General features: G+C 50.4%; 1 protein-coding gene across 1 annotated transcript; it reads right to left on the bottom strand.

The window, feature by feature from the left end:
* Positions 1-394: 394 nt before the first annotated feature.
* ELAC2 (elaC ribonuclease Z 2) lies at positions 395-13,769 on the bottom strand (the record flags this gene model as incomplete). Its single annotated transcript, XM_082008205.1, has 24 exons — positions 13,428-13,769; positions 13,288-13,338; positions 13,131-13,201; positions 12,368-12,432; positions 11,508-11,565; positions 10,914-10,982; positions 10,237-10,392; positions 9,697-9,755; positions 8,937-8,995; positions 8,776-8,848; positions 8,159-8,271; positions 7,433-7,531; positions 7,084-7,222; positions 6,920-7,005; positions 5,740-5,849; positions 4,843-4,939; positions 4,266-4,404; positions 3,581-3,619; positions 3,303-3,412; positions 2,739-2,838; positions 2,538-2,658; positions 2,260-2,338; positions 1,330-1,474; positions 395-637 (listed from the first exon to the last, which is right to left on the bottom strand). The coding sequence occupies exons 1-24, from the start codon at positions 13,697-13,699 to the stop codon at positions 395-397; spliced, it is 2,553 nt and encodes an 850-aa protein (XP_081864331.1). The 5' UTR covers positions 13,700-13,769.
* Positions 13,770-24,118: the final 10,349 nt, after the last annotated feature.

Genomic DNA, 24,118 nt, shown 5'->3' with positions numbered 1-24,118 from the left:
TCATAACCCCGAGACCTTATTCGCCTTATTCTGGCAAATCCACGGCCCCTCCTGGCCTTCTCAGATCTGATCTCTTGCAAAGGTCACAACTGCTGCTGTCACATTATAAATAGCTTGTAGCATAAAACCAAAAATTAAAACAGTTTAGAGAAAACTTTTGGCTAAAAGGAAAATGACACGTGGACTAGAGATGTATGGGCAGACACTGTTGCCACAAGGACTCGCGCTGCTAACAGCGTGCTTGGTAGCTTCAGCCCACGGGGATCCACTGATGACCAAGCAAACCCAGATGCTGAGGCCAGCCCCTTTTTCCATGGTGCCTGCGGCGCTGCGTGCTCCTGAGGCCTGCAGAGAGCAAGGCACCTCTTACAGAGCATTCTCAACCTTGTTTCTTTCAGTTTACTGTTTTAAGCTTCTTGTTTGAGGGTTCCTGATGGTTCTTGGCCTGTTTCCGTTTCTGGCATGGTGCTTCCCTGTTCTCGCCCCCAGCCAGTTTGTCCAAGGCTAGAGCAGTCTCCTTCAGAAGCCGCATCTCCCGTTTTTCCTTCCGTTCCTCCATTTCTACTATGTCATCTGCAAACAAAGCCTTCAGAGGCGGAATCAGCTTCGGGATGGTCAGAAAGTCACCAAAACGTACCTGAAATACATCAGGCACAAGAGCACCTGTGAGAGAACTGCTTTTTGTTTTCCATCCTCCCCAGTGTCTTTTGCCCATGCAGATGGCACTGCCCCTTCCTGCATGCAGCACCAGCACAGGGGAGCCCTAACCTTGCCGACAATTTTCAGCTGCACTGACACTAGTGGGCAGGTCATCTTCAACCCTACAGCAGTCAGCCCACAGATGCCACACCCCAAGTTATTTACATTTTCTTCACAAGAAATGATGCGGGCACTACAAGTTTTGATTGATTAGTGAGCTATTCTCACTGCTATGACTGTATTCGACCAAACGGCAGCAGCTTTTGGCTCCCAGACGTCTTTTGCAGAAAGCCATTAAAGCAGCACACCAGTTGAGAAGGGAATGGGAATGGAAGCAAAATTACATTTTCAGGTGGGAGTAGCGACCACAGAAGGGAGGTGACACAAGGCAAGTACTCAGTATGTTAAGAGTGGACTTCTGTTCTCAAGAGCCATCAGCACCTGTCTCACTCTGTCACCTTTTCCCCATGTTGGTGATGTCCACTGCCAGCAGTAAAAGAGGCCATTTCAGAGACTACTCTTCAGAAGGAGATGGTATATCAATACAAGTGGAGAATTGAATTCATGATCAGCCATCCCAAAGTAACACCGAAACCTTTCCCACAGTCTGGGTCAAAGCTCTCAACTTACCCTCATATGATCGAACGCAATTCCAACCTTCTCACTGAAGTCTTCACTGAACAGCGGGATCTTGGCATATCTCTGACTGAAGTGATTGAGCATGATGAACTCTGCATTCATCTTCATCCCCGTCTGAATTGCCTGGGAGGTTGTGCTGCAAAAGGAACACGGCACTGCATACTCTGGTCACACACAGGCTGGCTAGTACTGCCCCTCCAACGGGGCAGGGCAGGCTGCTTGGCACCTAAGGTCACATCACACCAGCAGCCAACACTAGATACTGTCTATCACGTGCTGAGTACAAGATGTCCCTGCTTGTTGCAGGCACGCCCAGGCACCTCTTCCTCTGGCAACCTGCACTGGTGGCAAGTCTTGACTTCCAAATGACTCAGAGCACAGGAAAGCAGCTGTAATTACTTGGAGCTCTGCATTTTAGAGTTCCACAAACTGAGGACAGGAGTTTACTCAAATACTTGTCCCAGGGGTGACAGCAAGCCCACCTCTCTTGCATTGTAACTCACATGTAATTCCGAGAAGCTGCTCTCAGGCCTCCCCACTTTCACTGGGGGCAGCACTAAGTGTCGCTGGCTGCAGCACTCAGTTTGAATTGTGCAGTTAACTGCAGGGGTAAGGTGACTCTTCTACTCCTGAGTTTAGTCCCGAAATGTAATCAAGCAGAGGGCCTTTCCTTTGGGCTATTCTATTTGCAGAGTTACTATTGTCTACTTAAAAGCTTTCCCCATTTTTCTTTGGGGATGTTCAGAGGAGCTGTGAGGGTTACAGAGCTGGTGCAATGAGCAACACACCATTTTTAGCACTGAAGAGCTCTACACACACCAGAACCACCTACAGGACTTGGGCCCTTCCTCACCAGCTCCAAGGACAAAACCCAGCTCAGCATCTTTGCCTTCCTAACAGTGATAGCAGAACACACCCCACCTGTGTGTCTTCTCTATAGCTTCTTTTTCCATGCCATCTTCCAACGTTGCTTCATGGATCAGCAGGGTAGCATTTTTACCTGTGTAAATAACCATATATTCAACCTTCAGTTGAATATAGACTAGTTCAACTGCCTACATGAACTCTCATTTCCCCCCCTTAGCCCCTCATTGTGTTGCAAGCATAGCACCAAGGGTTTGGGAGTGCCCGCTTCGGATACTAACAGTTTGAGAACTTTCTCCAAGAGATTCTTCAAGCAGAGGGTTTTTGTCACCTACCCATTTGTACTAAGGCCATGCAGGGCATTGTGTCACCAGAATAGACTACTTTCCAGCCAGATTTGTGGATCACTGAACATGCAAAAGCATTTTTACAGTGCTGGACTTCACAAGTCTGAAACTGAACAAGGATACAAGTGTTAGACCTGAGATCCCCTCTTGCCCCTCACAGCAACTGACACTGCCAGCTCGTGAGCTTACCTCAGCCAAGTCGTAGTTCTCTAACAGAGAACTGACAAACCATTTGGCTTTAGGTTTGATGTTCTCACAGCCTTTCACAAGGGACTGGGAAGTAATCATTCTGTGAGGGAGGGGAGAAGAGAGAACTAAGGACAGGTACAAAATAAAACCAGATCTTATCATTTAGCAGCCTATTTCTCCTTCTCAGTCCAAAAGAAGAGTTCATCTTACAAACAAGATATTTTGGTGTGCACATCTGTTTTTCCCCTTGCTTTCACTATCCAGTGCCCCAGTAACTCATCCAACCACTTCTTCCCCACTGTCAAACACTCTCTCTTCCAGGAATTTTTTTTCACTTGCCCAACTTCCCTTTCCTAAGGAAAAGGAAAGCTTGGATGTAAGCCTCTATTCAACTGAGGAACAAACCCTATTCTCCCCTTTGCAAACTGCACATCCTAGTTCTACACACAGCGGAAGGTGCCAGAGTCACCGCCAACGAAGGGGTGGAGGGAATGGATAACAGTAGTTTGCCTTGAATAAGGACCCAGCAAGGACATTTCTCAACATACCGCACAGAACACTCACTTGATGTCTCCGAGAATCTCTTCACAGTGGTTGTGGTACTCATGCAGCCAAGGCATGATCTGTTCAGGTGCTACCAGAAACAGAGGGCTGAAAGCCTGACCAAGAGCGGCCTGGAAAAGCAAAGGCAGGGGGGAAAAAAAAAATCAGTACTAGGTATACACCAAATCAGAGATAAGAAATACCTAGGGTATTTCAAAATGTGCTTTTCCACTATTCAGAAGCTTTCCTCCTTCACTCCAAGGCAAGTTCAGGAGCAGTGAAACAACAGTACTACTTACAAAAGCTCTCCGCCTCTCCATCAGGATGTTCAACAACCCCTGCAAAGGGAATAAACAAGACAGCAAGCTGTAGTCAGAAAAATCTGGGGCGTAAAGTGACAACAGTGCTACTGCAGCTCAGCAAGCAGCACTTTTTGGAAACCTAGTCAGAAGTATATGATTACTGCTTTTCCAATAACTGTAACTTGCTGAGCTGCTGTAACACTGTCACTGCTTATGCCCCCAAGCTGGTGGCCAGCAGCCCACAACACAAGCCCCCCAGCCCTTCCCAGTGCTGCTGTGTCTGCTCCCAAAACAGGGGTGGAGAGCAGAAAGTCTCTACCCAACATCTCAAACCCAGTGTGGCTTCCAGACACAAGACTGCAGACCAGCAAACAGCCTGCCCCGATCAGGCCAAATCTAGAATAGACCAACTGGTCCTTCCATGACTATTTATTGCAGCAGTGCTTTGCAATAAAAAGGAAGCTGGGTTGGACACTGCTAAAAAATTACAACTCTGGATGATCCCAGCAAGAAGAGGAAATTAGAAACACAGACAGGTTCAGGAGTGCCTGGGGAATGCAGAGGGGAAGTGCAGCCCTAACAGCAGGGCAGCTGGTGTTCACCAGCTGCAGCTACATCTGAATCCAAAACAGCAGAGCATGCCTGCATAGAACCCCTTCTCCTTCCAACACACTCAACCTACCGAATGATGGTCTGTATGCATGTGGGACACAAACACAGCTGCTATGTTACACAGCACTTGGTCAACTTGCTCTCCATAGTGGCGACAGAGCTGTCCAAATGTTCCTTCTCCACAGTCCAAGAGCAAGGATCGGGTAGAGCTGGCAAGACAAGTGACAAAGGCATTTAGCAGCCACTGTATGAACTCTGACAAGGCCCCATTCAGGAGGGGGATCTTTTGGGTTGGAAGGCAGAAAGCTCTCAGTGCACTACACCTCTAAATGCTACTCCAGTCCTACTAGCCAAGGCTTTAGAAAGACCGTTCTGTCTGCATAGCTCATTCTTGTCTTGTGTTGATGCTGAACACACCCTTGGGGCAGATGGTAAAATGAATTAAGACATTAAATATTTGGCTTTACAGGTGGCTCTCCAGTCTTCCCCACTTACAGAGAGACAGGTGCCTGAAACTGAAGTCCTACAGACTCCACAACAGGGGCACTCTCCCTGTGCCATCAACACACAGGTCAAATCAGCCCTTGGGCAACACTCTCTTGAAACACTGGGTCTCTCTGAGCAGAATGCATGATGCTGGAATTTACCTGGTATTTACCAGTGTGGAACTGACATTTCGGATTTTCATTGGAATCGCAGATCCTGTTCCCAAGAACACAATTTCAGGATATGCATCCACATTTCCTTGAGAAAACAGACAACATGGGTTTGTAAGTAAACGTTATCCACATACTGCCCAGTCAGTCACCATTTAGTTCAACAGTCTAGTAACTCCAGAGTCTACATGTCCTGTCCAGCATGTTCATTTCTGCCTCCCTCAACCTCTGGCTTCCCTACAGCAGCAAGGTTTACAAGGGAAGACAGAAGACAGAACGAGCCCCACCAAGAAAACACGTCACAGTGCATAACTGCATGTCCAAAGGCAGGCAAACAAGGACTCTGCTCATTGCCTGTGACAGAGCTGGCAGTTCAAGAAGGACCTGACTCCTGTTCTACAGTGCCCTGACTCTCCCTGGGATCAGGATGCAGACAGCAAGTGGTGCTGTGTCGTACCATGAAAGCCTCGCTGCCAACAAGTCAACTGAAACTGAGAGGAGGTCCCATGGGGACCTGATTCTAGAGCAAGAATTCTCCCAGACATAGGGACTTGCACTGTGGCTGCTATGACAGCATTCAACACAAGTAGAGCTCTGGTCAACTCGGAGAAATGACACGGGTGCTTTGTCTCTGCCCCGAACAGCACTCAATCCCACACCTAGCAGCTTTAGAAAACCAGAAGCACAAGACTGCATAAATCGAACTGAAATGAGCTAACTCAGTTTGCACTAAGCCTGTCCTCTGCACAGCTCCAGGAGGACTTAAGAGCACCTCTCAGGCAGCAGGAAAACTGCATGTTCACAGTTTTGTCTGGGCTTTAAAGCAGTGGCTCAGCAAGACCTCCTATTTCCCATTACACTGCTCCAAGACGAGTTGCTGATCTTTACCTGGTACAGCAGACAGGCTCTCTTTGCACTCCTTCACACGAGTTTGGAAGTCAGGGAGATCCAAGGCTTCACTAACAAATGCGTTGTGATCACAGACAGTCACAGCATCTCTGAAAGAACAGGCCATGTATCAGGATGGGGCAGGGTAGGAACTGAAAAGACAGCACTTTTCAGAGAAAAGTGCTAAATTACTGTGCCAAAACAGCCTTATAACAAGGAGTCAAACGCTCCTTCCAAGTTCCATTTTGAGGGATGAGGGAAGATACACCCACAAGCATGGCATGTGCCAAAAAGGCCCGGTTGAGCTGAGACACGCCACAGAGATAATCATTCCAAACAACTATAGAAGCTCCTGGAATAGCACTATGCTCCTCTGCGCTGTCCAGATCCAGAGAGCTGCCAGACACTAGAGGGCTCTGCAAGGCAGCATGAAGAACAACTCGAAGAGAAACAATCACCCAAAGGGGCTCTGGGCATCACTCAAAAGCATAAGGGACCTGTGTCCTGGTCCTGCATCAGAGCATGTGCAGTACTACAGGCCTTCAGACACCTTAAGCAGAGAAACTTAAACTCTTCTTGGCATGTGAGTCCTCCTATTCTGCCCAACAGAGCCAGAAATTTGAGCCACGGCAGCTGGTATCCCTTTGCACCACGTGGTCCCCTGCCCTTAAGATCCTCATCAAGTAGCTCCACCTACTTGCCCACAAAGCAAGCACCAGTGGAATGTCTGCAAGAGCTTAACCACCTGGTCTTTTCAGCTCTGACACCATTTGAAGACCCAGAAAGCCTGATAAGGCTTTCACCAGGCTCCTCAAAAAGTCTCTCCCTGCCACCATCTGCTGTGCTATAGCCATGGTAGGTGCACAGCATACAAGGTCAAAGCAAAGGACAGAGGAGCACATAAGGCTACAAGAGCAAGGGACAGAAATGACACGCCACACCACTGGCCAGGTGGTGTTTTCAGTGGTTCACTCATCTGTGTCCCACACCTTGTCTGAGGCTTTCAGGGACAGGGACACCCCTAAAGGCACAGCTGAAAGCTTGGCAGCTACCCCAGCATGGTCGCCAATAAGAATCTGCAAAGGGTACTTGACACACCATCCTCCCCAGCCCAGCCTCACACTAAAAAGCTGCTTCAAGCCAACACCCAAAAACTGCTAAGTCAAAGATTCCCACCGACCTCTGCCACTCCTGCTGTGGTCTGAAATGGTATTTCAAGAGGCACTCTCCTCGCACGATGGGCACACTACACACAGCCTCTTCTTCCTACAGGGAGAAGAGTGGCATTAAACACATTCTTTGTTCAGGGGCATGAGGTACACAGGCAAGTGGGGCCTGGCCTACCTTGCTCTGGTAGGTGGTGAGCAGAGGGAAGATCTCTGGGTGGATGAGGTTCAGCTGAGTTTGGATCTTGTAGCTGCGTGGGTTATGCACCGTGGAGGAGTTCTCATTGAGCACCAAGTGCTGAGTTCCAGGTCCAAATCTGTAAGAGGACAATAAAGTGCACAACAGCTGCAGCCCCACATTAGTTTTGGGCATATGTGCACACCCAAGTCATTGGCTAAAATCTCAACTAAGCCTGCAGAGTCCTGCTGCCAGCCCACAGCTATTTCTACTCTGGGAAAAACATCTGCACCATAAGAACATGCTCCCCAACAGTGACATGAAACCAAGTACTGAGAAGATCACATACCTTTCCAGCCATTGCTGGTAGCGGCTGTCCCGAAGCACTGACTCTGGAGTCACATGAATAACCAAGGCCACCCTGTTCTCCGGAAGTCCTTCCTGGTACCTGGGGCACATTCCAATATGAATAGAATACCTGCACTTCAGTCCTCCAACACCTTGGCATCCCCTCTCCTCTCCCATCTTAGTGCTCTACTAAGCAGGTAGAGCACAGATCCTAAGAGCACAGCCCAGGAGCTCTAGGCTCCACATCGCGGTAAGCATGAGACCCAAGCCTGCCATTTGCTGACACCTCCACTCTCCCTACCAGGGCAGTTCCTCTCCTCCAGGAGGAACAACATCTGCAGAGCCTTTCAAAAGCCGGACATGCTTCTGCGTAAGCCTTACAGAGACTTCACATGCAGTCCAGGCTTCTACCGCACAGGGAAGCGGCAGTCTCTACATTGCTCCCCAGCAAGACACCAGTGCACATTTCCTTCCCTGGAGGCCCCTGAGGGAAGACAGGCCTGTTGCAGTTACAGAGCCCCACAGGTCCTGCACAGGCCTGCCTTTCTTGAAAGGCTCAAAATGCAGCACCAGTCCTTTCCTGCATCTCTAGGTGCTTAATAGTGCCCAACAGATCAGACATCAGCCACAAGAACCAACATATCTAGAACAGAACAAGAACTTCTCTTTGGCAAAGCTCAGCACAGATGTCTTCCCCCACACACTCCAGGTCACCCCGCCTCTCTACCTTTGAAAGGTCTCGTTCTCACAGATGGCATCCACAAAGCCCTCATGAGGACACTCCAGCACAATGAACACTGGGCCAGGGTCTGGAGGTGTGCACAGTTCTTCAGGAGAGAGCTGCAGACAGATACACAAAGATCAATCACACCACAGTCAAGCCATACACGCAGCCCTTCTTGCACCACTATGCCCAACTCTTTCAGCAGCTGTTCTATCAGCCAGCCCCCAGCAGGCAGCTCCAAAGCAGGCTCTCTCAACGCTCAGCAAATCCACCCAGTGTGGACATGTCCCCCCCACAGGAACCATAATCAACAACAGCTTGGGGCTGGAACAGGGACCAGTCACTAACCAGAAGTAGCTCAAAAACAGCAAAACCCATGCCAACCTCTTAGCAGGGATGAGAGGGAACAGGCAGACAACCATCACCCACTCTTGCCTCAAGAATGGGTGTAAAAAAAAAAAACCAAAAAAACCCAAAAAACAAAAAACACAAAACCAACCAAACATGTCCCAACACCTATTGGTAGGCAAAACATTCTGCACAAAAAGATTGTCACTCTGGGAGCCCAGCGCACGAAGGAGGATGGCAAAGCCACAGCAGAAAGCATAGATACATCTTACCTCTCTGCCTTCAAAAGTGATGCTCTCCCCATTTTTGAGCGCTGTAATTATGGGAAGAATGGCTGGAGTTCCCCTGGAACAACAGTTAAACAACAATTTAACTTACCAACATCAACAAGCCTGGTGTCGCCCCATCCCCCAGGCTGGGATCTTGTACTCACACTGGCAGGCCCATCTCCTGTGCTTTAGTTGCTAGGAATTTTCCCTTCTTTGGGTGAATCTGGAAAAGAGTTAAAAGGAATTATCAGCCAAATAAAGAGTGCCAGGAAACAAGATCCACATACTTCCAGTTCAAATGTTTCTCCACAAGCCAAGGGATTTTTTTTTTCTTTCCAGTTCTGCAGCCACTAGTCTAATTTAACACCAAAAAGCTTTTACTAGACTTTCTGGTTTCCAAGATCATGCTGCTGCTTCTTGCTTCCTTTTTTAGCCAAGTAAGCAGGACAGATGTCCCTGCCGTAAGCATTTAGCAAGAATGGAACCTGTATATTCTTAATTGGCTGCTTTATAATGAACATCTCTAAAAAAAAAAGTCTAGTTTTTACACACTCCTATTCATGTTACAGTTACTCTGACCTTTGAAAAGCAGAATCACAATATAGCTTCAATTCCTGCTTGAAAATGCTATCTACAGTTAAATCTATTTAGTGAGACAAAATATCCTAAAGACATTAGGAAGCATTTCTTTACCAAGAGGGTGGTCAAACACTGGAAAAGGCTTCCTAGAGAGAGAGGTGGCTGATGTCCCAAGCCAGTCAGTGTTTAAGAGGTTTTTGGACAATGCCCTTAATCATATGCTTTACTTTTGGTGAGCCCTTAAGTGGTCAGGCAGTGGGACTACATGATCGTTGCAGGTCCCTTCCAACTGAAATAGTCTATTCTATGCTACATCAATTTAGAGATCTTTGTGCCCAAGCTTACTTTACAAAGGAAAGCCATCACCAGATCAGGATGCCTGCTTGCACACTTCCATTCATCACCTGTAAAAGAAAGCAAAACTACTAGAATCATCACTGACTATCATTTTTCTTAAAGCCAAAACACATCAATGTTTGCTAAAGCATTAACAGGAACACCACCATCCAGCCAACTTGGAGCACAACAGCGAAACAGTACAAGCACCTAAGGCCAGAGAGCCTGTTGTTTCAGCTATGAGAAACCAAAATAAAGCCCAAGACTGAAAAGTAATCAATTCCAACATCCACTCGCACCCGCTCCAGCCAGCGGCAAACTACTGCAGGGACTAATCACACCCCAAGTAGGAATCATGTCCAATTTCTAGGCTTTATTAGTTCTGCATCAACTTCCTAAGTACCAGAACTCATTCTGCTCCGTGTAATCCTTCAGCTGAGCTTCTCAACAGACCTCACTTCCAGAGAGCAAACAGCTCAGAGGACAAATGCATATCCTTAATTTGGCACCATTTCATTAAAGTTAAAAAGGTCATTCCATTTTTTTCACCTGTTTTCTTTGGGCTTTCTTTTTCCTTGCCCTCCTCCAAGCTTTGCTGTGCAGCTCTTGGGGATCCAGGCCCTGTGTCCTCTTTAGGGCTGTTTCCACATTGGGTTGATGTTCCAGGACTCTGACACAATGTAGTTTCAGCAGCTAGTGGTTTTCCTGTCCCAAATCCAATAAAACCAAAGATCACTCAATCAGAAGGGACAGATAAGAAAAGCACGAGTAGCATTCCCTCTTCCATGACAGTCATGTTTAAACTGCACCAGAATACAGAGCTCTTCCCCCCCAGTCTGACTTACACTTGCATACTCTAGTCACTTATTTCAGGAGCTATCTGACACCCAAGTCCTTCAGATTCTCTCAAAACTGCTAAAGATTGTCAAGTCTGTGCCTGTACTCTAAGTATTGCAGTTTCCAGCAGTAAGGAAACTCAGCTGGCTAAAGACAAGTCCAGTGATGTTTCACATGTCATTCTATACATCCACACCTAAAGAAACAAACCAAGGCCCTGACTCAACAGGTCTTGTTACTTTAAAAGAGATCCTTCTCCTGAGAAAAAACATGCAAATTAATAAACCTCTCCTTACTCAGGCTTCAAACAGAAGCCGCTCCTTTAACCACCTTAAGCATGGTTACTGAACAAGTGCTTCTCCTGTCCAACTACAGTGTCACATGCTCACCTGTAAGAGGTATTTGGTAGACTGTCATCGTCTCGTCCTTATATTCAGGCTCTGTGTGCAATTGCACAGCTGGAAAGAGATCAAAACCCAGCATTAACAAGTTTGTAAGAAGAGATTCATACTCCACAAGAATTTAGATCAGGAAAATAAATTTCTTCTTTCTTAAACAAAATCTGCTGAATGTCCCCTTTCCCTTTCTCTACCCAACTGCAGAGATCAATGAATAATTAAAGTTCTTAAAAGCCCATCATCCAGAAAAATTAGTCCATGATACCACAGTAAGCAAGTTCACTGGCCGTGTCTGGAAGCAGATTGCCTTCACAGCGCTTTGAAACCGAACAGTGTCCACTAGTTGGACAGACAGGCAGCGGCCTACTAGAAACAGAGCTGGAAACACTGGTTTTCTTCCAGGCAGTTCTTGTGATGGATTTGAACAGTGTATCAGACCAAAACAAATCTTTAAAACTTTCTTTGGGCAGATATAAACCAGAGGTATTTATTCTGAAGTTGTTACTGTTCAATGCAACCTTGGCTACAGCTGGAACAAAAAGAAGTTACAAATTCATATTAGCTACACATCACCCACCTACATACCTAAATCCATCCTTTTTAGGGGCCCAGGAAAGAGTCGGATCGCTTTCAAGTAGTTTTGCTGGAAAAGAGACAGTGTATCAGGAGAGAGCGCCCAAGCAGTGCAATTACAAGCACCACTTTTAGCAGTTACAGTTACTTTCTGTGAAGCCAAAGGCTTAATGCCCAGTCAGGCAAGAACTGGGCAGCGCACAGCCAGCCAAAAAGCCCGGGCAGGTATCCCACCTCCAGAGAGCATTACTCATTTAGAAAGAGGAAGGAAAATAAAGAACCACTCTCCCCATCCCTTCCATCAATATGATTAGTCAGGAGATGTTGCAATGAACTTAACGATGCTGAGGATTGGAAATTTTCAGCCTAGACATGGCATTAGGCTGGCAAGGATCATGCTGAGCAGGAGATAAGAGACCCAAGTTTCTATTTAAAGAAAATGGGGAGGGAACAGACAGGAGAACAAAGGACACCCTTTTTGCAAAACATGATTTGAAAATTCATAATATTATAATATAACAAGACAGTTTTAAGGAGCAGAAGTCTGATGCTGTCTTGTGTGTTAACTGTAGATTTGCTTTTTAAAGCCAGCTGTTCTGGCAGAACGTTCGGACTGGCACTAACTCAGACCAGCATTTTACAGCTATATGATTCAAGGTCAAGTTGAACAGTGCTCTGAGCAACCTGATCTAGTTGAAGATGCTCCTGCTCATTGCAGGGGTGTTGGACTAGATGACCTTTAAAGGTCCCTCCCAACCCAAACTATTCTATGATTCTATGCTTCATTCCTTTGATATCAGCTCCCCCAATTCTAAGGTAAGCTTTAACATTTGATGGGTTCGCTCTCCCTTCTGCAAGCCTTCCCTACTCACCAGCTTTGGCGGCCCTAGGAAAAGACATCTCTGAAGCCCCATAGCCTTTAACGTGAGAATCATACCTAAAAGAAAGCACAGAAACAGTTTTATCACAGCCCCACTAACTGCTGGTGAATCATACAAGAAAGATCCCACTCAGCACCCAGGAGTGCTGGACCTCTCCACAAAGGCCAGAACTGAACTCAGATCCAAATTCAGTATTGCCTCAGCTTTGTGGCAGTTTCATCAAGTCACTTATCTCCACCAATAAAGAAAATATCTACAATTTGGAACAAGTTACCTGAACAGATTGTTCCTCCTTTCTTGAAGATTTCTATAACTTTCATGTACAAGATCCTAAGTGATCTGTTCTAATCTCAGTCTGCTTTGAGGACAGCAGTGGGCCAGAAACCTTGGTAGGCCCCTTTGAACCCAAATTAGTCTGACTCCCTGCTGGCCATGCAACGTCGGTAATGACTTCTCCTCTAGAAGACTTAGGGTAGATAAAGCCATGCACGCTGCAGAGGCAGCGCGCCTCTTCCACCATGTGTGCCCATACAGTCACAGAGATCACACCGCTGCAGACGCCCACGTGCAGCCCAGCCGCTCTGACAGCGTTTTTCCTCTCTCGACTGCTACTTAAAAGATCCCATGCACCACTCATCGGGCAGCTTACACATCAGCCACCTCTGGCCTAGACAACTGCTGCCTACAACTGGGCCTTGTGAGAGGAATCAGTGACAGGCTGCCACTGGGGCACCCAGCCAGCCCCTCCACTCACCTGGCAGCCCCCCAACGTTTGCCCAGGCCACCCGGCTGAGGAAGATGCTGTCCAGGTGGGAGATCTTGAGCCTGAGGGGCGAAACAGGGGTGAGCAGCGACCAATGCACTCTCGGGGAGGAGAAACCGGGGCAGCCCCCCCGGTCGCCCCCACTTACTTGTGCTCCTGCATGGCCCGCTGTGTGCCCTCACCGCAGTTGAAGAGGTACCTGAGGGGAAGAGGGGTCAGGGCAGGCCCGGGCAGGGCGCCCCGGCCCCCGCCCGGGCGGGGCGGGCGTCCCCGCGGCCTCACACTCACCGGTTGAACTCGGAGAAAACGTAGACGGCGGCGCCCGCGTCGCGGCTCCCGGCCGCCACCACCTGCACGTAGACGGTGTTGGGCCCTGCCAGGCCCGTGCCCGCGCTCCGCCGCCGCTCGCGGGCCCACAGGTGCCGCGGCACGTCCTTGGGCCGCCGCGCCGGCCGCACCGCCGAGGGGCCCTCAGCCATGGTCCTGCCCGCCAGCCGCCGCCACGCAAGGCCAAAGACCGGCGACGGCCGCAGCGACAGCGCCCGCACCAGGGCCCACATCCGCGCGCGTCCTCCCGCCCCCGCCCCACGCTGCCTGCCGCCAATAGGCGCGCAGCGGCTTCAGCGCCGACCCCTCGCCATGTGCTGAGAGTGAGCCAATGAGAAGCGAGAGGCTGCTCCAGCCGACCCGCCCCCGAGGCGCTTTTTCTCGGGCCCGACTCGGCCACCGTCCGCTTTCACGTGACGCGGCTTACCCAATCGGAACTTCTCCGCCGTACGCTGAGGAGCGGTGCTCAGCGGCGCCTCGCGGGAGGCTAGCAACGCGGGCGCCTAGCAACCGCCGTGCCTAGCAACACCCCGCCCTTTTCGCCGGCCTCTCTCGGGTCGTTCCGCGGTCTCGCGGCTGCTCCTGGGCCCGGCCTGAGCCCGCTGCAGCTCCTGCCGCGGCGAGCGGCCGTGCCGGCGGCCTGCCGGGACGTGCGGGGCTGGGCCAGGCCCGGGCCGGGCCGGGCAGCCCGTGGGTGAGAGGGCCTGGGGGGGGGCCTGGTGGCTTCGCGGTACGTGAGAGGAGGAGGCCGTGGAGGAGCCGGAGCCGGGCCCTGTCACAGCATGTCAGGAGGTGCCAGCCGGGTGGAAGGAAGGCCTCTTCCCCGTGAGGGCGGCAAGGCGCTGGGTCAGGTACCCGGCAGGGTTGCACAGTCTGTCTCCTTGGAGGCTGTCAGGGTCAGGCTGGATAAAGCCCTGAGGACCCATGTTTGATCTCGGAGCTGACCCAGCTTTGAGCAGAAGGTTGGGCCTCCCAAGGCCCCTCCGAGCTCAGATTACCCTGTGATTCTCCAGTCTCCTCTTTACCATTTCCCCACTGCTCACGAGCTCCTCTTCCAGATGAGCCGTGTTCAGGGCCTGTTTACAAATACTAGACGATCCAGGCCACAGCTTTGTTTATTTTTGAGCTCTCTAAACCCACTCAGAGTTCTCTCGGGCTTTCTGTTTGCTTCAAAAAGAACCACTAAATTTTACTGTAACCAGAGTACCCCAACATAAACAATCCTAATCATCAATATCCCTTTTCTTCCTTACTTCCAAGGGCAAACCTTATCTTTCTCAGTGCTTTGCTTTACAAACACTGTCTCCCTTTATTCTTGGTGCCAATGCTCTTCCCTTTCTTTTCCAGTGATCTAAGCAAGCACTTTGAGTGGGGACCTGTCCAAACCTCCAGATCTTGTCATGGCTGTTTACAGCTGTTCTGTCAGTCTTCAAATCTATAATTTACTTGCCATCTCTCCTTCTTCTGACTTACATCCCTTCACACAATAGCTCAAATTAGTGTGGTATTTTTCCATAGGTTTCCCCACTTATGGATGAAATAAAGGGTTTGTTCCATTCAATGGCAAACTCCTTGTTCATGCACGTTTTACACGTTACAGTCCTGCAGCCTAACGCTCACTCGCAGCACTTGGCTCTGCTCCTTGTAGCCACACAGGAGAGGAAACATCAGGTTAGATCTTAAATTGCTTCCCAATGAATGTTGAAGTTTCCTAAAGATGAGCACTCTATCTGTGCATTCCTGTCCCCACTGCTTCGTCATTTCCCTCCGTGTCAATGATTTTCTCCTTAGGTGAGTAATTAGGAAGTATGAAAATACCTTTTTTGGTGCTTAATACAATTTTTTTACACCTTTGGGAGCACAAAAGCTTTCTTAGGGCTCGGGCCAGCTGGCATGGGGTTTCTAGCCAATGTTTCTTTAGTTGATGAAATAACTAAGACGGTGTGTGGTATTTTTCATCAAATGAACCCTAGCAATTTTGCCTAACCTTGCTGGCTTGGTTTTGTGTGCACAGGCCAACAATTAAAGCTGTGACTTCACTGAAATTCTGTAAAGTTACAAAACTGCCTGTAATGTCTGAACAGTCTTACGAAGATTTCACAAGAAGTAAATAAAAAACTCTGAATGTATTCTGAGGTTCACACTAATGAAAGCACATGACTGTCCTTTGCCATTTCAGCTGCAATGTTGTCTGGGCAGCTCACGTATTGGGGAGGTATTTCAAAGACTGGTTCATGGTTCAGGAGGAAATGTCTTTTTTTTACAGAAATTTTACAGTTTTGGTCCTTGTTTTGCATTACAGTGGTCCTAGCCTAACAGTTGTGTTGGCAGAGAAGTAGGGACATCCCAGATTTTAGTCTTTGTAGTACTTATAAAGTGAATGACTCATGCATTTTGCCAACTTAATTCTTGCTGTGATTCAGATTTCCTTGGAAAACTATCTTTTGTCTTATAGATAGGGTGCTGGGAAAGATCTTGGGTTCAGATTTTCAGCATGACCTTGTAAAAGTCTGGAGTAGTTCTCTCAGAAATCCTGGATGTTAAAGCTATTCTTCACTTCTCAAAGTCATCTGGAGTAGTGGTTTGATCTATTGGTGGGTCTCCTGGAACAGGTCTCGTGGCCCTTGGATAATAAATTTTAAATTGCAGTCTAATTTCCCCCAAATGCATCATCCTTACAGCTTGTGAAGATCACATGCAGTAATCAGCCCCAGCTTGGAGAGTCATTATAAAATCAGCACTGCCTGAGGGTTGTGAGGAAATGCACCCCATCTGGCCCATTGGTACTTAAATAGCACACAGTACTGCAGAGTTTGGTTAACTAACTCAGCCGAAGCGATAACATCAGCCATGCCACAGGAGAGATTTAAAAGTAATATCCCGACAGATACCATCAACAGACAATTGAGGATGTTTATCTCAGAGACTTCACCAAGATGATACTGATGCTTTGATTTGTTTGCTAGCAGAGATATTATAGTATATTATATGTATATTATAGTGATTTTCCATTACCCCCTATAGTCTGAAGTTTTATTAGAAGAGCAGGTTTACATGTAGATCAAAGATGGCACAAGACGATACGAAGAGTTTAGGTGGGTCAGTGGCCCACTCAGGCTTCTTGTGAAATTTGTTGCTTGTAAAGATAATCAGTCTGGTCAAGATAAGAAGGAAAATTAGTGGAAAATAGAAGACCTTGAGGGCAAAGCAATAACCACGACGTACTGGTCTCGGGCAAGGGGATTCTCCCAGAGACACTAGGAAGCAGGAGAGGGCACCCCGAGGAACAGGTCTGCCCTGCATCATGAAGCTGTGACACTGCAAGAGACTGCTCATGGCTGCCCAGAGATGGAGATGTCACCCTGTGACAGGAGGTGCTAGGAGGTGAGGTGTGCTGCTGGGCATGCAGCTGGAAGAGTTTGTAGCAGGGGCTTGGTGCATGTGTCCTCACTACCAAACTGATAATAGTGTTGCAGAGCATGTTCAGGTCCCAGCCTTTGCCCTTACAGTGCTTCAAGTCCTGGCCCATCACAGAAGAGGACTCTTTGTAGCTCAGGAGTGAAAACGATGGTCAGGAGCATCATGTCCTTGACTGAACCCACGGCAGTGTGCATCATCCCTTTTGCTATGAACACATGGCCATGGCTGAACTCATCCCTGCTGAGCAGTGGAGCAGATGATGTGCAAAAATCAGTGTTACTAGTGAGCTCAGGATACACTGGTGCAGGCAGGGGTGCACACAGGCATTGGTTTGGCTGGCCCAGTACTCTAAGACCTCTTGGATATGGTGTTACTTCATCTCATTCCCCTTCCCACCTCCATCACTGCACAAACCGTCCAGCCATCAGTCACTCACACCACTTTCCCGTTTTGCTGCAGAGCTTGTAGCTGTTCAACAATTTGTGTTTTCACAGCAGCCCAGCATGTACCTGGAATGTGTAGGACATCCTAATGTCCTACAAAAATGGCATAATTTCTTAGTCTAGAGCGACTGAGCAAGGAGTCCATAGGGGTATCTGCCTTTGTGCCAGTTTGGACCATGAAATTACTATCACTTCTTAAAAAGGGTGTGATTTTCCCCTAGCCCAAGGTGAGCCTGCAGTTTTACCTCCTCTTTGTCCTCACACATTAGTTACCTGCAGGTAAAGGAGCTCTCCTTTTTCAGCAATGAAAGCCAGGCCATAGCAGCCTGTCGCTCATAAGGACGAGGAGTTTGCCAGCTGACTGTCAAGACTGCAGTGACACTGGCCAGCAAAATGGAGTGCTTGAGCCAGAAACTGCAGAAGCCCGTGGCTCGACATTGGTGAGCAAGCCAGGACACAGGGCTGTGGTGAGCGCTGTGCATGGCCAGCACCCCGGAGCGTTGGCTGTGCCAAGGGAGGGCAGGCTTCCCTGCCATGCCAGGGCTGGCACCATGTCTAGCCTGGTGTCATGAGCGCTGGTGAGTGGGTAATGCTGATGGGAGGGCAACCGGAAAAACGGGAAATGTTCTGGGAGCTCATACGGATGTCCCTAAGCCTTTCCTGCCATTACAACGTCTATGCTTGTATTCAATGAGACAATTGTCTGATCTGGGGATCCTTGTTTGGTGTTTTGCTTCTCAGGGTCTGTCCTTCAGACAGGTGACCCAGTAACCCATCTCCTCTCTACTAGCTGGCACCCCTCCTCCAATCCCCAGTGTGCACATTGGAAGGGCATTCAAAGCACCAAGGTCATTCCCCTGGGCTGGTCCACGTTCATGCTGCTGATGGCAAAAGTGTGGATACAAGATTCCTGTGCTTTTCCCATGCCCTTGCCATCACCATCATGGGCAAGACCTTGCCTGCAAGGCAGCTGCAAAGCAGAAGCATCCTCAGAGCTCCCTGGTCTGTGCTACCTGTCTGTGTGCCCTGTTCACATCTCGCATACACAGAGACACAGCAGAAAGGCCAGCGTGCACCATCCAGGTCTTACCAAAATGCAGATAAAGAAGCAACTTGATTATTTGCGTGTGCATCTTAAAAGAGAGAAAAATGGAAATGCTAATAGGCCTTTTAACGCTGTGCAAGTAGCACTAGCCATGACCCAGCAGAGAGCAGGAACATGTGGCTGCTTCTATCCTAGTGATTGTAAATAAAACCTGGAGCATGGGGGATGCAGGGAAACAAGCCATTGTATGGAGGCCTCTGGGCCACTGTGCTCTCTGACAGAGCCAACACAGGGATACATAGAGCTTGAGCTTGATTTAGCTCTTTCCCCAGCCTCTCTGGGGGGTGAAGCAACACTGCACTGCAGGATATTGGTTTGCTGATGTTATGGTGATGTTCAGCAGGGCTCTTCAGCCAAGAGCAAACTCTGCCTGGGCTGTAACTGGGGGACTACAGAAGTATTTGCAAAAAGAAAATAAATCCACAGAGAAAAGACACATACTCTTGCTGCAGCCAACAACCCATGGACTTAATCTGAGTGGCAGCAGCAGCCTGCCATGTTGTTTCCTTTCCATGGGGAAGCCCACCCTGGTTATCCCTGGTACCATGCAATACAGACAAGGCTGGAGCCTCCCCACAGAAATGCTCTTCTCTGCCTACATTCTGAGAAAGAGCCAATGCACCATGAAGAGACTTACCATGTGACAGTGAACAAAAGAGGGATGACACGAGAGCCACAGTATCACAAACACCATCCTTGGAGCAAGCTGTCTGCCCACACAATTTTATATAGCTCCCAGAAGGGTCTGATATTATTCAATTATGCCTAAATTTTCTCCTCTAACATCCCTTGACAGGGAATTACATGTGAGCAAAAGTTCCTGAGGGAACCTTGCTCCCTGTAAAAGTTCTCAGACTCCCTTCCAAGTAGTGAGAGTAAAACTCCCAAAATCACCCGGCACATTGTGGTGAGCCTGCAAAATGGGTTGCACAGAGCAATGGGACAGCAGGGTCTCACAAAGGGTCCCCTCTTACTCAGTGTTGCAGCATGCAGGATAAAAAGCTCAGACGATTTCTCTTAAATCCTTCTGAGTTTAGCCCTGCAGAACCTTGGTGGTGGATTTTGCCAGCAAACCTGTTGTTTCTGAGTGATATAGTAACTGTAGTTATCAAGGACATCAAGTAATCAAGAACAGACATCCAAGTAATCCAGGAGGAGAAATCAATTTGACAATGCTGATTTTGCCATAAATATGGTATTTGAATGGAGGTGATTGAGAGGATTACCCCAGGAGGTAAACTTTCAGGTGGTTTATCCCTCAGATTAGTGGCATTTTGCTGAAAAAGCCTTGTTTCTCACTGACAAATAATGACAATACTTGCCAGAGGAGTGGGGAAATTCTCACAAAGTGGCACAGGAGGTCACAGGGACTGCCTTAGCCACTTAAACCTTCAAAGAGACAGAAAATAAATAGAGGAAAAAAAATTATAAGCAGCTAATGGGGAAAGAGAAACTAATTCCTTGGGCCACAGAAATGCTTGAATTTAGAATGATTTCAGGGAGTGAACAGCAAGGTGTAACCCAGGGAGCTTCATTAAAAAAGAGTTTACATGTCTTATCTGTAATCTCACCCAGACTCCTGGGTCCTATTTCTGCCAGAAGAGCAGATGTATGGATATGTCTGACCCCATGCAGAGGCAAATCTCCCTCTCCCAGTCACCCCTGTTGGGGGGATATTACTTTCTGCTCTTTCAATAAAAGGAAGGCGAACACTCCGCACCCAGCTGCAGGGACTCTTGATTATTTTCAGTTCTGGCTGTCAAAGTATAAATAAAATTAATTCCTGTTGTTTCAAGAAGGAGCAAGGTCCTTCTCCCTGTAATTTACTCTTTGTCCTCTGCCTATGGCACACGAAAACCCAGCCAGCATCACAGAGCTGAATTTGTCGCTGTTTTTAAGCAAGTTAAGTGAGCAGGAATACAAACAGCTTCCCCTTCTACAGCGGGAGAGCAACTGAATACAGCAACTGAAAGGTATAAATTGAAGATTTTCCCACCTGCCATGAACTGCAAGCTGTGTGGCTTAGACCTGGAGAGAGGACAGCATGCTGCAGTGGAAAACCAACTCTGTCAAGGCGTGTTGAGTATCACAGTCACATCCATTAACCTGAGGATGTGCACTGGGAAATGCCCTGCGCTCTCTGCTTTTCCAGGTCAAAAGTTCATTGAACTGGGACTGAAGTGAATGCTGTAGACTGCAGCATAGAGGGAAAACCTTTAGAGGGGCAGGTAGCAGAAATCAGACTGGGACCAGGAAGTTTGCTGTAGAATCAATGCTAAAGAAATCCAGATACCTGGAAATACACCACCACATAGGCAGGGCACGCAGACAGCCTCAGCTTTGTCCTCGCCGACCCTCCTCCAGCCTCTTGCTGTCCAGTCAGTCTATCATGGACTGTGCTTGGGCTCCATGTGCCTGGGCCCAGCCTTTCCTTTGCTAGCTTTCCCCTTGACAGCTGCAGGATGTGGCAATTTGCAAGCATACAGAAAACAGCCCGTTTCTCTGATTTAGGAGGATTTATTGCTGTGCTCTGCTTTTCTGCTCTCAAGACACATCTGTACTTATAACTGTACGTCCCGGGAGGGTGGTATTGTCCCACTGGAGGACTGATCTGGGTCTGATCACACTGTGCAGAGCCAGCACTGTGCCTATGTGACTAGCTTCCAGCCCCGTGGCCAAGCCTCACCAGACTGAAGCCAATCTGAGGGATGCTTCAGGGCCAAGTTTTGAAATAGCAGGTAAGGCTCACTGTGCTTCTGAGACCAAAGGAGAGCTAGAGGCAGTGTGGAGAAACCTCCCACCCTCATGGGCAGGGAGATGTCCTGATACGCCCAAGAAGGGCCAGAAGGTTCGCAGCACAGTGAGGTTTCCAAGACCAGACTGATGTCCAGCCACAGCACTGTCATCATCACCAGGGCGATGGTGGGAAGCAGGCTGCACGCCGTTTTGGGGGACTGACTTAAGACCTGATGTCTGTGACCTTAGCTTAGACGCCAGGAGTCAAGAAAGCCCCAGCTATGCTCCCAGAGCTTTCTACAAGATCCAGGCTCTTCGGCCTGCAAGGGCCAGGACAGACTCAGATCACTGGGACCTTTCCACCTCCTGCCCCATCACCCACCAAGGCCCAGCCCTGCCTGGACACAGTGTGAGGAGGTGGCCTCCATCTCCTCCTACAGACCATACCCTCAGACGATCTTTCTCTCCCTTTCCTGGCTGTGCGTGCCTTGGGGAGGACCAGTCCGGAGCCACCAGTGCTGCGGTGGGGATGCACAGCGCGGGGTTGCAAGAGAGTCCTGGCATGGAGGCCGCTGCCAAGCGTAGCACTGGTCGCAATGGTCCGGGAGCCGATCTGCACCGGCGTGCCTGCCGAGTGCCCCACGCATCCTGCCCGAGGGGCTCCCCTGCGCCCCCCCTCTCCCGCGGTGGAAGGGGCGTGCAGGGGCGCAGCGCGACCCTCCCGGGCGTCCGGCCCCGGGCCCCGGCTGCCTCCCCGGAGCAGGAGCGCGGCGTGCGGCGGGTCACCACAGCCCCGGGGGGGGAGGCCACTGGCCGGGGAGCGCCCTCGGCTGCTCCGCTGGCTGCTCGGCTCCCGGGGAGCGACGGGGTCCCGGTCCTCGCTGAGCTCCCGCGTTCAGCACGGAGGGAGAGGGCTGATGCCGGGGGTGTTGCGGGGCCAAGGTGCGGTCCTGCCCAGCCCCGCTGCCCCGGGACCGGCTCCGCAGCCTGCGCCCGCTCCCGCCCCGCCGCCGGGGCCGGCCCTGCCCCGCAGCCGCGCAGCGCCGTCCGGGCCCTGCAGCAGCCCCGGCTCGGCCCTAGATGGCACCGCGCTCCCGCTGCCGCCGCCGGGGCGGAGGAGAAGGTGCCCGGCCGGGGCGCGGGCAGTGAGGGCGGGGCAGCCCCTGCGAGTCCCCGCAGCCGCCCGAGCCCCACCTCGTCCCCCGCCCCACCCCGTGCTGCCCCACTGCCCCCCGTGTTGCCCCACTGCCCCATGTGCTGCTCCGCTGCCACCTCCCATGCTGTCCCTCTGTCCCTTTTGCTGCCCCGTGCTGCCCTTGCTGCCCCGTGCTGCCTCGCTGCCCCCCGTGCTGCCCCACTGCCCCCGTGTTGCCCCGCTGCCACCTCCCATGCTGTCCCTCTGTCCCTTTTGCTGCCCCGTGCTGCCCTGCTCCCCCCAGGCTGCCCCACTGCTCCTCACGGTGCCCCACTCCCCTCCTTGCTGCCCTGCTCCCCCCAGGCTGCCCCAGGTCCCTGCCCGGTGCTTGTGCTGCTCCAGGCTCGGCCACCTCCGGAGACCCCGGCCGCTCCCTCCCAGCCCGCAGCGCCGTGCTCCCACCCACCTTCCCTCTCCTCTGCTACTGCCCTCGGTGCAGCAGTCCTTCATGCAGGGCCAGGCCCAGGGAAGCAGCTGCGCAGGCAGAAGTTCTGCCCCATGGGGTGCCCTGGCCCCTTCCCTGGAGTGGGCCCCCTCCAACGTGACCACTGTGCTGCAGTCCAAAGGTCCGTGGGGTGGGACCCTGCCTCACCGAGGATGGCACGGCACCAAGACCAGCTCCACTTCCCACCTTCCCCCTGGGCCAGCTCTGCTGCAGCCGCAGTTCAGACAGCCCAGGACGCACCATGGGGCCTGAAGCTGGTGCTCAGCATGGACAATCCCTGAACGGTTCAAGTGGGCCACGGAGCACCCATGAAAAGCATCCCTTTTTCCTCCCCTTCGGGACCGAACCCGCCAAGAGGAGCAGTGGGCCTTCCTCCACTCCACGTTTGCTCCACTCCAGCCCCCACGCCCCAGCCTGCTCGCTCGTACGGCTTGTGTGCCACAGGAGCCGGTCCCCACAGGACCAAATGCGCAGGACCTCTCTGCTTGTTATGGGCACGACCCAGCTGTCATCCCTACCACCTCCTCCAAAGATCAGGCTTCGGTATTTATGCCGGACTTCACTAGCAGCTGAGATGTGCCTGGAGAGCAGTGCAGAGATACTGGGACAGCCCAGAGCGGGTCCATCCTGATCACTCTTTTCTCCGGCTGGTGGGGCAGAACCAGCCCCGCTTTGCTCCCAGGTGGGCTCAGTGGTCCTGGACCTGTGAGCAGAGAGGGATGCTGGGATCTCATCTCTGCTCGGAGTCATCCCTACATACGAAGCCGCTTCCCCTCACTCCCTGTTGTCCCGTGAAACGTGCTGGGGAGAAGACATGCTTCAGCAGGCAGTTGAGGGTTCACCCCTTGACACAGCACTCATTTAACTCCATCCCCCTTCTCATTTATTTATGGGCCTTCATCACCAGCATGTCTTCACCCTGATGGACAGCATTTGCACATGTCCTTCTTAGCCAGAACATGGGGCTTTGCAGCCACTTCTCTATTTACTGTAATTTTTAGCTCAGACACAACCAGAACTCCCACCCTGTCTGGGCGTCTCAGCGCAGAAAACAAGACTAAACTATTTTGGGATGTTTTTCCCTTTTCCTCATACTTGGGTGCTTTCCCATGTGGCTAAATCTTGCGAGCCTTGGGGAGGGTGAACCTGTTTCGCACACCCCCAAGAGCTGCCTCTCGACCTCTCTGCACACTTTAACCCTCCTCTGACCACGGGCACCTCCCATGCAAGGCAGCTCTGTGCTCCGCTTGGTTTTCTGAGCTAGAAAATGTGTCCAGTGTCAGGGGATGAGCTGGGAGCATGGTGGAT

The sequence above is a fragment of the Phaethon aethereus genome, assembly GCF_964289735.1.
Source record: "Phaethon aethereus genome assembly, chromosome: 18".
Classification (NCBI taxonomy): domain Eukaryota; kingdom Metazoa; phylum Chordata; class Aves; order Phaethontiformes; family Phaethontidae; genus Phaethon; species Phaethon aethereus.
The sequence above is the reverse complement of the archived record's forward strand: the minus strand, read 5'-3'. Positions and strand labels throughout refer to the sequence as shown.